This window comes from Talpa europaea (genome assembly GCF_964194135.1).
Source record: "Talpa europaea genome assembly, chromosome: X".
Classification (NCBI taxonomy): domain Eukaryota; kingdom Metazoa; phylum Chordata; class Mammalia; order Eulipotyphla; family Talpidae; genus Talpa; species Talpa europaea.
In genome coordinates this window covers 18,209,389-18,222,156 of record NC_140081.1, presented here as the reverse complement: position 1 = coordinate 18,222,156, position 12,768 = coordinate 18,209,389, and the positions used below count along the sequence as shown (strand labels likewise).

At 39.5% G+C, this 12,768-nt stretch overlaps 1 protein-coding gene across 1 annotated transcript in view; it reads left to right on the top strand.

Annotated features, from left to right (window-relative positions):
* The window catches only part of DMD (dystrophin), a gene marked incomplete at both ends in the record, with an annotated part of 1,915,324 nt that overhangs the window by 1,891,720 nt on the left and 10,836 nt on the right, over positions 1 to 12,768 (top strand). The window contains 1 exon segment of the mRNA XM_084258879.1: positions 10,716 to 10,808. Within this exon segment, the coding sequence (XP_084115005.1) occupies positions 10,716 to 10,808 (93 nt within the window).

The window sequence follows — 12,768 nt, the reverse complement described above, 5'->3', positions numbered from 1 at the left end:
CACAGATCCAGCACTCAGCCACATGTCTCGGTGTCTCTGCTGTCAGTTCTCTCTGGTACCATGCACACACAACGCTTTCTCCCCTGAAATATACCATCCTTTCTTTTCGTTCAATTTTAGTCTCATTTTTGGAATGTCATTGTGCATTACAAGGCTTAATCCTGTGTTATATATTTTATTCTCTTTTATGGCAATTAGCATTTCTTTCTCCCTAGAACTCAAGCTCCCAAGAGCAAGGACTAAGTCTCACTCTCCCACTTGAGCACCTTCTACAAAACACTCAGGAGTGCTTGCTGAATGACTGTTTTGGAAATCAAGCACAATATATCCTTGTGCAGACATGAAATAATTCACACACTGAAGAAATTAGCTCAAAGCTCCAGTCCAAGGTGGTGACCAAGTGGGATTCTGAACTTTCTCCTGTAGACACACCAAATCTGCAGCTATATATGCAGCAACTGACTGAAAGAAATTCAGAAGCTGAGCAACTGCTACACATGAGCTGAATGAGAAAATCCCACATCAAAACACAGTACAGACTGAGAGAATCCCCCCAGAACTCCTGCCCCAGCACACTGACAGCCAATCAGAAGGGAACTTACAACTCCCAGATTCTCCCTGACACGTGAAAGGCTTGAAACTCATACCTGCTGCCCAAACATTTAAGACTTTAACCTGAGAGGTGGCCTCCCCCCAAAAATATTTACCTTTGAAAGCCAATGGGACTTGTGTCCATGAAACAACCAAGGCTGTAGCAGATTAACAGTCCTTAAAGGGGGCCTCCCCAGTGGCGCAGCGGTTGAGCAGTGGGTTGAGAAGCTGCCCGCAGCCTCTGCAGCGCCAGTTCGATCCTGCCACCGGGCGAGGGTCCCACATGCACACAGACCTCCTCTGCTGCCCACTGCTCCCTTCAGCAGTGTACTTCATCAGCCTGCCTGCTCTGCTCTCCACTCTGACTGGTGAGCTCTCTCACCCTCCCACGCTTCTGACTGTACCCAGTGCTTGTATAAATAAATTAAAAAATCTTTAAAAAAAACAAAAAACAGTTCTTCAAGGACTTTCATGGAGTCATTGTGGCTAGCCTCGCCCCACCAAACCACCACAGAGGTGGCACACTGAAATTCACCCAGTTTTTCCTTGAAAAAGACCTATGAGCTTATCTTAAAGGTACACATTGAAGGGGATACTTCTAACTTGAATCATACCTAGGGGCCGACTGCAATACTCTTCACAGACTGTGGTGACCAACAGGCACCATCTTTCTCTTTCAGTCTCTCCTCAGGTGACCAGTAATCTCACTCAAAGACCCGGTGCATAAATCTGGTGGCCCCGCTTTTGTAGCCACCCCAGAGGACACATCCATTGATAACCTGGTTCTAGCAGCCAGCAGAGCTTGTGTTCACAAATTCAACAGGACAGTAGCAAACAAACACTTCACAACTGGCTTAAGTCTTCCCATGACAGACGTATATTTGCGTACCTTGAAAGGTGCTGACTGACATCCTCTCCTTTGGGACACTAACAGGTCTTGTCACATGCTCAAGTATGAGGAGCCACTAAGTACAAAGAATCCTGTTTAGAGAGTCACACAAGGGTGAAAGGACAATCACAAACTACATTAGGGTTAACTGAGGAGGTTCGTCTCCTACATGAGGCGACTTCATCAAGAAAATGAAAATGAGCACGTTCCAATGGAAAGAGCAGGGCCTCCCCTGGTGGCACAGGCGGTTGAGCGTCACGCTGTGAAACTGTCCACAGCCTCTGCGGCGCCGGTTCGATGCCGGCTGGTGAGAGTCCCACATGGCGAAGCAGACCTCTCCTGTCTTGCGCGCTGCTCCCCTCAGCAGTGTATTTCGTCAGTCTGCCTGTTCTGTTCCCCGCTCTGTCTCTGATGAATCCTCTCACCCTCCCATGCATCTGGCCTGTACCCTGGTTCTTGTATGCAGAAATAAAATAAATCTTGAAAAAAAAAAAAAGGAAAGCAGTATAAAAACTTGAAGGAAGACCATAATATTACAGAGATAAGTGATTTACCTAATAAAGAGCTCAAAATAATGGTTAAAAACGTGCTCACTGAGGATAGTACATGAACAATGAGATAGAAAACGCTAACTAGAATTCTGAAGCAGACAGTGGCTTAAATAAAAAAAAAATTCAGTAGAGGGGTGCAACAACAGACCAAATGAAATAGAAGAATCCACAAACTCAAAAACAGGGCACTGAAAATCATATAGTCAGGAGCAAGAAGGAAAAAAAATGGAAGGGTGAAGATAGCTTAATGGACTTAGGAGACAACACCAAGCAGTCCAACTTGCACGTGATCGGAATCTCAGAAGGAAGGAAGAAAAAGGGTCAGCTAACTCCCTTGATGAAATCATCAGCTAAAAATTTCCCTAACCTGGGGAACAAAATAGCCAGCCTGATCCAGGAAACCCAAAGGGTTGTAAATAAGATACTACTCCAAAGAGACGAAACACCAAGACACATTTAATTAAATTATCAAAAGCTAAACACAAAAATATTTTAAAGAAACAAAAAAAAATATATCCAAGGGAACCCCCATAAGAGTGCCAGATTTTTCAGCAGAAACTTTGTAAGCCAGAAGAAAATGGTGTAATAAATTCTGTGTTGAAAGAAAAAAATTCTACAAACCACAAATACACTTTACCCAAGAAAGTTGCCTTTCAGAATTGAAGGAGAGGTTTTCAGACAAGCAAAAGCTAAAGAATTCATTACCACTAGAACAGCCTTACAAGGAATGTTACAGGAACTTCATTAAGCTGAAACTAAGGGGTGCTAATTAATAACATAAAACATATATACATTGTTTTGGAAAAGGTATAAATGTATAAATTATACTGGAAAGGGTAAATTTATAGTTGGATTAGGAATAATGTTGGTGAGTTAATCACTTGTAAATCTAGTATGACATTTAAAAGGCAAAAGTAATAAAAACTATAACCACAAAATATGTTAATATATCTACATTAAAAAGACATAAAAATATGGAGGGAAGAGTATAAAATGTAGAGAGTAAGAATGCAAACTTAAAGTGCTAGCAATTAAAATTAGACTTATAAATTTTTTTCAAAATGTAGTTTATTTATACATACAAGAACATAGGCCAGAAGTATGGGGGGAGAGGAGGGGAGAGGATTGACCAGAGACAGAGTGGGGAGCAGAACAGTCAGATCTGAAATACTCTGCTGAGGGGAGCAACAGGTGAGACAGGAGAGGTCTGCTGCACCATGTGGGTCAGCTCCCTGTCTGGGATCAAACTGGTGCTGCAGCGGCTGCTGACAGCTTCATAGTGCTGAGACTTACCCCCTGCGCCACCAGGGAGGCCCCCATAAATATGTTTTCCTTCAACTTTATGGTAACCACAATGCAAAAACTTGTAATAGCTACAAAACCGTAAATAAAAAAGGAATCTAAACATACAATTACAGAAAAGCATCAACTCACTAAAAAAAAGGAACAAAGAAATTACAAAACTGCCAGCAAACAACAAAATGGTAGTAAATTCATAACTTTCCATGTAAAGCAACTAAAGTCTTCATCAAAAGACATAAAGACACTAGCATGCTGCCTGCAAGAGACTTATTTCAGCCATAGGTGGAAATGGACACACATGGACTGAGATTAAAGGGATTGAAAAGCTGTTCCATACAAATGGAAATCAAAGGAAAGCTTGCATTGTTAGATCACACACACAAAAAAAATTTAAGACAGACTGCAGTAAAAGACAAGGTTGTTTTATAATAAGGAGTTAATCCAAAAAGAGAATAACATTTATAAATATGCACTCAATATAGGAGAACCTAATTGTTTCTTTTAAAGATTTATTTATTTATACATAATCCTCTGGTGAGAGGATTCACCAGAGACAGAGCAGGGAGCAGAACAGGCAGAATAAGTGAAATACACTGCTGTGGGGAGCAGCGGGCAAGACAGGAGGTCTGTGGTGCCATGTGGGTATCTCCCTGGGCGGCAGGCCATGCGGTATCTCCCTGTGCTGTGGAGGCTGCGGACAGCTTCAGAGCACTGTGCTCAACCTCCTGCGCCACCAGGGAGACCCTAGCTAACCTAATTATAGCAAATATTAACAGACCTAAAAGGAGAAATTAACAGCAATATAATAGTGGAGGACTTCAGTACCCAAATTTGAACAACGGCTAGGTCATTCAGACAGAAAATCAATAAGGAAAATCATTAGATTTAAATGACATTTTTAAACCAGATGGATTTACAAGACATGTACAGAACATTCCATGAAAAAGCAGAAGAATATACATTCTTCTCAAGCACACATAGAAACCTGCTCCAGGATTGATCATATGTTGGGTCATGAAATAAGTAATAATAAATTCAAAAAGACTGAAATCTTATCAAGAATCTTTCCTGACTACAATGATCAGAAACTCAGAATTACAAGAAAATTCACAAATATGTTGATATTAAACAACCTGCTACTGTGTCAAATAAATTTTTCAAATAATTAGAGAAAAAGTAAAATTGCTATAAACCATAAAAATCAACAAAATACAGCAAAATCAATTCTGAGAGGGATGTTCATAGTAATAAATGCCTATTTTTATGAAAGAAAGATTTGGGCCTCCCCGGTGGTGCAGCGGTTGAGCGCTGGGTTGCGAAGCTGCCCGCAGTCTGTGTAGCGCCAGTTCGATCCCTGGCTGCTCCCCGGCCACCGGAGGAGGGTCCCACATGGCGCGCATACCTCTCCTGCCGCCCGCTGCTCCCCTCAGCAGTGTACTTCGGTCCTTCTGCCTGCTCTGCTCCCGTCTCTGGCTCTGGTGAATTCTCTCACCCTCCCGCACTTCTGACTGTACCCAGTGCTTGTATAAATAAAAACAAATCTTAAAAAAAAAAAAAGATTTGAAACAACTATACTTTACATCACAAGGAACATGATAAAGAACAAAGCCCAAAGTTAGTAGAAGGAAGAAAAGAATAACAAACAGGGCAAAAATATACACACTTGAGACTTTAAAGACAACAGAAAAAAAAAATAAATGAAACTGAGAATTGGACTTTGAAAAGATAAACAAAATAGACAAACCTTCAGCTAGACTCACCACAAAAAACAAAACCTCAAAATCCTAAATGAAAGTAGAGACACATTATAACTGATACCAAAGAAATAAAAAGCATTATAAGAAACTCCGAATGAAAAATTATAAATCAACCAACTGGACAACCTAGAAGCCATGTATAGATTCCATTCATTCTCTAGCAACATTATAATTACATTTTTCACAGAAATAGGATGAACAATGCTAATATTAATATGGGAATAAAATGACCCCGATTAGCCAAAGCAATCTCAAGAACTACAACAGAAGTAGAGACATCACACTTCCTGATTTCAAACTATATTACAAGCTATAATAATCAAAACAGCATGCTATTAGCATAAAAACATACACATAAACCAATGGAATAGAATAGAAAGTCCAGAAATAATCCTATGCATGCACTCAATTTGGTCTACAACAGAGAATTCAAGAATATCAAATTTGGTTTACAACAGAGAATTCAAGAATATCCAATGAAAATGGATTATCTCATCAATAAATGATTGGAAAAACAGGATAGTCACATACAAAAAATGAAACTGGATCACTATATTATAGAATATACAAAAAGTAACTCAAAACGGATTAAATATTTGAATGTAGGACTCAAAGCCAGAAAATGCCTAGAAGAAAACATAGGGACTAAACTCTTAGACAGCGATCTTGGCAATGGTATTTTTGGATTTGACACCAAAAGCAAAGGCAACAAAAGCTAAAATAAACAAATTAGGCTAATCAAACTAAAAAGCTTTTGTACCTCAAAGGATACCAAGAAGATGAAAAGGCAATCTACTGAATGGAGAAAAAATATTTTTTCAAATTATATATCTGATAAAGGGTTAATATCCAAAAAATAAAAGGAATGCATACAATAGGGGAAAATAATCCAGCAGGGAATCTGAAGAGACATTTTTCAAAAGAAGGCATACAAACAGAAAACAACTAGAAAGGTGCTCATCATCACTAATAATTGGGGAAATACACCTATTAGAATAGCTATTATCAAACACACAAGAGAGAAGAGCTGGCCAGGAGTTAGAGAAGAGGTAAGCATAATGGAAAACATGGAGCATCCCCCCAAAAAAAAAAAATATATATATATATAATTACCATATGTTCCAGCAATTCCACTTCCAGTTATTTCTCCAAAGGAAATAATATCACTACCTCTGCAAACCCCCCCCCCATGTGCACTGCAACATTATTTATAATAGTGTAGACATGGAAACAACCCAGGTGTCCATAGGTCAATACATGGTGTGTGTGATGACCAGCAAACACGCCATAATATATATACTACATAATGCATTAAGTAATTTTATACAGCATTTATATATAAACAAAAGCAGCCACCTCAAATCATAATGTAAAACAATAAGTGATGTATCAGTGACCGATAAATCGTATTTTTTTCTGTAAAATAGAAAACAGCAAGAAAGACATGATAAGGTTGGAAACTGGATAAAACAATACGTGACCTTCCTCGGTAATATTAAGACAACTAATGGTAGGCAGTTCTACTCCTACACAACTCTTTTGTAAGAGAAAATAATTTGCTTGTACATTAACTTTTTTTATAAAATGGAAATAATTTGCTTGGGTGAAAGGAAGGTCACCAGAGTCTAAGTATTCTTGTGTCTCTTCTGCATAGGCTGCATAGGTTCTGGCTAACGTCACTTTTTCAGCAAGTAGAACGATTATCATCAATTGAATTGAAGAAAGATTAATAAGGCAGGTCTTACATTATTCCTTCAAAAAGCCTAAAACCAAGGTGAGGTTTCGGGACTTATAAGAATATGTTGCCCATAGCAAACCATCTCATTTCATGTTTTTGCAGATTACACTGAGTCACCTCACTTCTTTTATCTTCTTGCTATATCAGACTACTTTTTTTTTTTTTTTACCTTTGACGATGGCTTAACTTATTTTGAAACATTCATTTTTAAAATGCTTCACTTTTTGGAACCAACTTTAGAAGCCATGAAGGTTTCGGCGAACAATCCAAAATAGATTTTCACTGTGTTCGTGGGAATCATCTTGGAGTAGAATCAAACTCAAGTGTAAATGGTAAAGAATTTCCATTAAGTCTGAAATCCCTGTAACTGTGCAACATGCTGTTTGAGCAAGCTCTGAATAGGTGACATAGGGATGAGGACTGTGACTGCCTAAGCTCCTGCTGGGCGCAGTTGGAATTCAGTAAATAATTTATTGTTGAATGAAATAATTTGGGTTTTTTTGTTTTGTTTTGTGGGGAAGAGACTTAGGTTCACAGGTATTGTTTGAGTCCAGAACACTTCTGGTTACCTACATGTAGCTACATATCAGTGTATGATTCAACAACCCATAAACACTGTTATTCTGCGGGTTTGAGGTTTTTTTTTAATATCTTTTAATATCCAAAAAGGTTAGGTTTATTAAAAGAAAGGTAGGGAGATGACGCCTGCACAGACACAAGCGGGCAGAAAGAGCTGGGTTTGATGTTTTAAAAGTGATTCTATCGCGCAGCTATTGCTGTATCAAAATAACCACAAAATTCTTAAGTTCCAAATGTCTCATTCATGCATCCGTTTGACTAGAGCTCGGCTAGGCTGACTTCAAGGTGTGGGTTGGGTTCAAGAGTGTTCCAAAGTCTTTTATCATGCTTGCAGCTGCAGGCTGCCTGGGCCACATGCTTCTTGTGGTATATAAGCACGAGAGGGCATGTCCATCATCCAGGGTCATTACAAGCCTCTTTGTCACATCTGCAACATCTCTTTGGCCAAAGCAGGTCATATGACCAATTGCCAATTCCTGGGCCAAGGAAGCACATTCCCACCCATCCTCAGTCACTCTTTTCAGTATACACTGGCCGCCTTCTTCCCTAAGTCCTTAAAGATTTTGTTCAACTGCACCTCATCAGTGACGGCTTCCAAGACTCCCTTTTCTAGAGGGTCTTCCTCACTGCACTCACTAACCCTCTTCTCCAATGCTTTCACCATCTGACATACCTCATCATTTATTTGTGTATTTGTTTAGCCTGTGTAGCTCCCTAACAATGTCAGTTCCATGCAAACGGGGACAGGAACTCAAAAAAGCACCTGGCACATAACTGGCTTTTGATAAATATTGAAATGAATAAATTGAGCCTGCTATTTTTAAATTTCTATGATTTTTTTTTGTTTTAGACATTTAAAATATGATCCCGTACTGAATAACCCAATGGGTTACTTTAACTTCAGGTTTCGTTTAACTGTATTAATTTTTCCAGTGTAATGTGACACAGGAAATGTTAGGTATTTTTAGCATTTTTCAGTGTGTTGACTCACTTTTACGAATGCATATGTGTGATAAATCTGGTTTCTGTTCTTAAAAGGAGATTACTCAACCCCAGAGAATTTCTTACATACTGTAAAATCTTAAGGAAAGAATCAAACAGATTCTACTCGTGTACGTGCTACCTAAAACGCAGTAGGCACTCTGGAGAGACACATTCTTCTTAGAACAGCCATGAGTTTTTCATTAAATGACAAGCCATTTTTTCATCTGTACTGGACACTTATTTGAAAAAGTTTACCTGTAAAGATGAACTAGGTTTATACTTGATAATTTGATACTTGAACTAATTCAGGGAGAGGAATGCCAATCACCTCATTGAACTGTACTTTATCACAGTAGAATTGAGTTTCTAGAGCTCCAGTATGATGTAATTAAACTGTCAGAAATATTAACATTGTTGCTCAAGAGTGTCTCAGTGGGTTCTGATTTATTCTGTAAAGCGCACTCTCACTACAGCAGACAAGCTGCCATTAAAAATGCCTCGTGTTTTCCTATTCGGCAAAAAAGTGCATCAGTAATGGAACAAAGACATGTAGTCAAACGTGCAGTTGCCAGGATCCTGTTCCTCATGAAAGTATTTCATTCATTCGATCCTCACAAATAGTAGTAGCTTGAAATCACAGAAAAACAGAAAGTAAAAATGCTGAATTTCATTTTTCTTTTCTAAAAGCCTAAATATAAGGGGTGTGTGTGTGTAGACAGACATAAATGGCAATTCTCCCTTTTCTACCTTGTAGCCTTAGTTCTTCAGCACTTATCTCAAAGAGGTTTCCTATTGTGTATTACCACTGGACTGACAGACCATAGAGTTTTTGTCTGTGTAGGTTCTTAATCCTCCATTTTTATAATGGTCCACCTAGAATCTCATTGCTGCCTTTTTAAAAAAAGATTTGTATTTTTGTGTGGAAGAACCGGGGTGTAGGCCAGAGGTGCTGGGGGTGAGAGGATTCACTAGAGACAGAGTGGGGAGCAGAACAGGCAGAGCCACTGAAATACACTGCTGAGGGGAGAAGCAGGTTAGACAGGAGAGGTCTGCTGTGTCATGTGGGTTAGCTCCCTGGCGGGGGATCATACTCAGGCCATAGTGGTGATAGCGTTGAGCCGTAACCCCTAGGCTATCAGGGAGGCCCTGATATTTGTTTTAATAGTGAGGATTCCCAAGGAGCCTTTTAGCTTGTGATTTAAAAAAAAAATACAAGGACAAAAACTTAGTCAATCAATGCAGGACTATAATCATCGACAAAACCTGAGTAGCACAGACCAAAATAAATGACATATTTAAGGCATGAAATCTCTGGTCATTTCATTTCATGTCAAATATGAGCCTGAGATTTTCCCTAAGCATATTCAATATTGTTGATTTGCTGAAGTGAGGTCTTGCTTGAGATGGAAGTAACAATGTGCTGGACAAACAGACCTTGAACAGGAGTTATTTTCACAATTAGAAGATTGACAGTGATGAAAAATTTGCTTCAAAGGGCCTTCAAAGTTCAAATTAATTTTGTTTGAATTTAAAAACTTTCTCCCTTACTGAGATGTTCTTTGAAGCATTTTTAACAGATGAATAAGCAAGAGACACAGATCAATAAAACCTATAAGGAATCTCCCATTCCTGAACATCACTCATCCCTAAACTCCTTCCAAACCATCATTTCTCCTCACATAAAAAAAAACTTTCAAAAAATAAAAAAGTTTCTCCTTCATAAACCTCCAAGACATCATTTTGTAAAGTAGCCCCTTATAACAAAGAGGAACACAACTCCCCAGTAGACCCCACATTGATGTCCTTAAAATATTAATATTTCATTACCTATATAGGTCACATACAACTTTTATTTCTCTCTCTTATACTGGATTTTAAAGATACTTGAATTTTGTTTGTATTTTTGGTTAAATGTCAAAGGAAAGAGTGGGGAAAAATACCTGTGTCTCCACTCCCTTCTTTCCTTCATAAAGTGAATGCAAAATGTCACATTATTTTCTTTTGTGCTTCAGAAAATTGCTGCCAATGTGCAATACTAGCGATAAATTTTGTTGCAAGGAAAAACATCTCATATTTGTTAATGGGTCACAAGACCCTTATGTTGAACTTTATCTTAACTACTCAGTAGAGGTACAGTTTTCTTCTCCAAAGATAAATTCCCGCCTTCCAAGGAATTGTTCCCTAATGCTTAAGCTTGGGGGTTATGCTAATTTTTTATGAACAAGTAAAAATGAATTTATAGATTTTAAAACATGGTCATGGACTTTTCTCTAATTTTGCCTTAAATGTAATTTGCCATTTTTTTTGTGTTTGCTCTTACTAAGGTGAGGAAGATCTTCTCAGTCCTCCCCAGGATGCAAGCACAGGGTTAGAGGAGGTGATGGAGCAACTCAACAACTCCTTTCCTAGTTCCAGAGGTGAGTTCCACCACTAGAAGTAACTCAGACTTATTAGAAGTAAGCCATGCGTACATGCCTGGCTATTGTATGAGTTTTCCATATGTAAATAGCACGTGCTGAAAGAATGCCAATTTGGGATTATTCTGAGATGATTTTATTTTTAATGGGTCGTGGAGAATTTTGGATTCAACTACTTGTGCAATCAAGAGTACTTTTTACTTGCTTAGCACACCAGTCTGAAGTTAATTATGAGACAGCTTTTACTTAAGAACAAGTATGATGTGACTTCTGCAGACAAGGAAATTAATGCTTACATGGTGCCTCTGCAGGGACTTTACCCATACTACCCGATACAGTAAGGTCTAGAACTTGCCTAGCAATGGTGCTGTTGGGGATTCTGACTTGTAGTCTCAAACCTTTTCTTTTGAAAAATTGTATCCTACCCCCTCATTTAAATATAGGTACAAATAAATCTTGGTCTATAGGTATGTTCTGTTCTTTGTCACTTCCACAGATGAAATATGCTCCATGTTCTCCAAGGCATAATGTCAGTCACTCCTGCCCAGCACCTTGTATGTTGCCCCTCATGCAGAAGCAGCATTTTATTCCACTGAATTTTCCCACTGGCCAATAGGCGCGTCTAATGTCTTGCTTTTTTCAAGGAAGTATTTTACTGCTGCTCATTTCTTGGAGTATTTATTTTGGTTTATTGTCCTGACATCAAAGTCACTGGCCCACCTCCGTTCAGTGAATAAAAAGAATGGCAGCAGTCACCTGTGATCAAATAGCAGGAAAGCAGAAAGAAGCTGAAGAGGGAAAACACCAGGGTTCGTGACCAGTGATTGGCACTCCTAATGGGCTGCCCAGGAGGGTAGGGCGGCAGAAAATCTGGGCTAGAGGGTGTCTGAGTCGCGTGTTTTTCCTATCTTTTTGTTCAGTGTCAGTTAACAATGGCCATTTCCTAAGTATTTGATGTACGAGTGAAGGTTGTATGTGCGGTGTGCATTAAAAGCAATAATGTTCTGATAGAGCGTTGCTAAGGAACCGTCAGGGAAAGCTAATTTTAAACGTCTGCATCAGCCATCTTTCTACCTCTGAGCACCTCTGATGTGTTGATTTTAACAGATAAAAATCTCATGTCTTCCACCCCTCCTACACACCCCCCCACACACACACCCTCATCCCCATCCGGACTCTCTTAGCTGTCACCTCTCCCTGGGTGCCGTAATTCATAATGAGAAGACCACAGGCAGGTGTGACATAAATCAGATGTTTTCACCTTTACCCTGCCAGCTTTTACAAGCACCTACTACGTACCAGTGTGTTAGGATACAGAGGAGACACACCAAGCTCCTTGCCTGCAATGTCTTTATAGTCAATTGGGGATACCAACTTCCAAAGAAGTTCAAATCACTGCACAGTATTATGACTGCAGTAATGGGTATGCCTACAACATGAATAAATCCCAGGAGCACCCTTTTGAGATAAACAGGAAAGGACTACTCTTGGGCAGAGCAAGTCTTCTTCGAAATCAGGGCTACTGGTGGGGCCAGGACTTTGGTCCCCCACATCTAACGCACATTGACCCCAAGCTTTCTCTTAAAGGTCATAAACACCGTTTTCCGTCCCAGCCCAGTGAACTGAAAACCTGTTTACCTGCTCTGTGGGAAGCTAGTAGCTGCTTTGTTGGAGTCCACATGTATGTAGCTAGAGTCTTAACAGAAAAAGGGCTACCCCTCAGCCTAACCTTCTGAGACCCCCATTTTACTAGATCTCTCTCTCGTCCACTTTATCTTTAAGGTGAAACCCTTTGCACCCTCTTCCAGCATACCCCCTTTTAGAGTCCTTGAAGCTAGGTACACATGGATGTGGGTGCAGCCGCCTAGAAAACTAAAAATATACCTCCTCTGATATGGTACTTGGCAGCATCTCTGTTATATTGACTGGATGATGTTGATTAACTTCATGGAAACCCTCT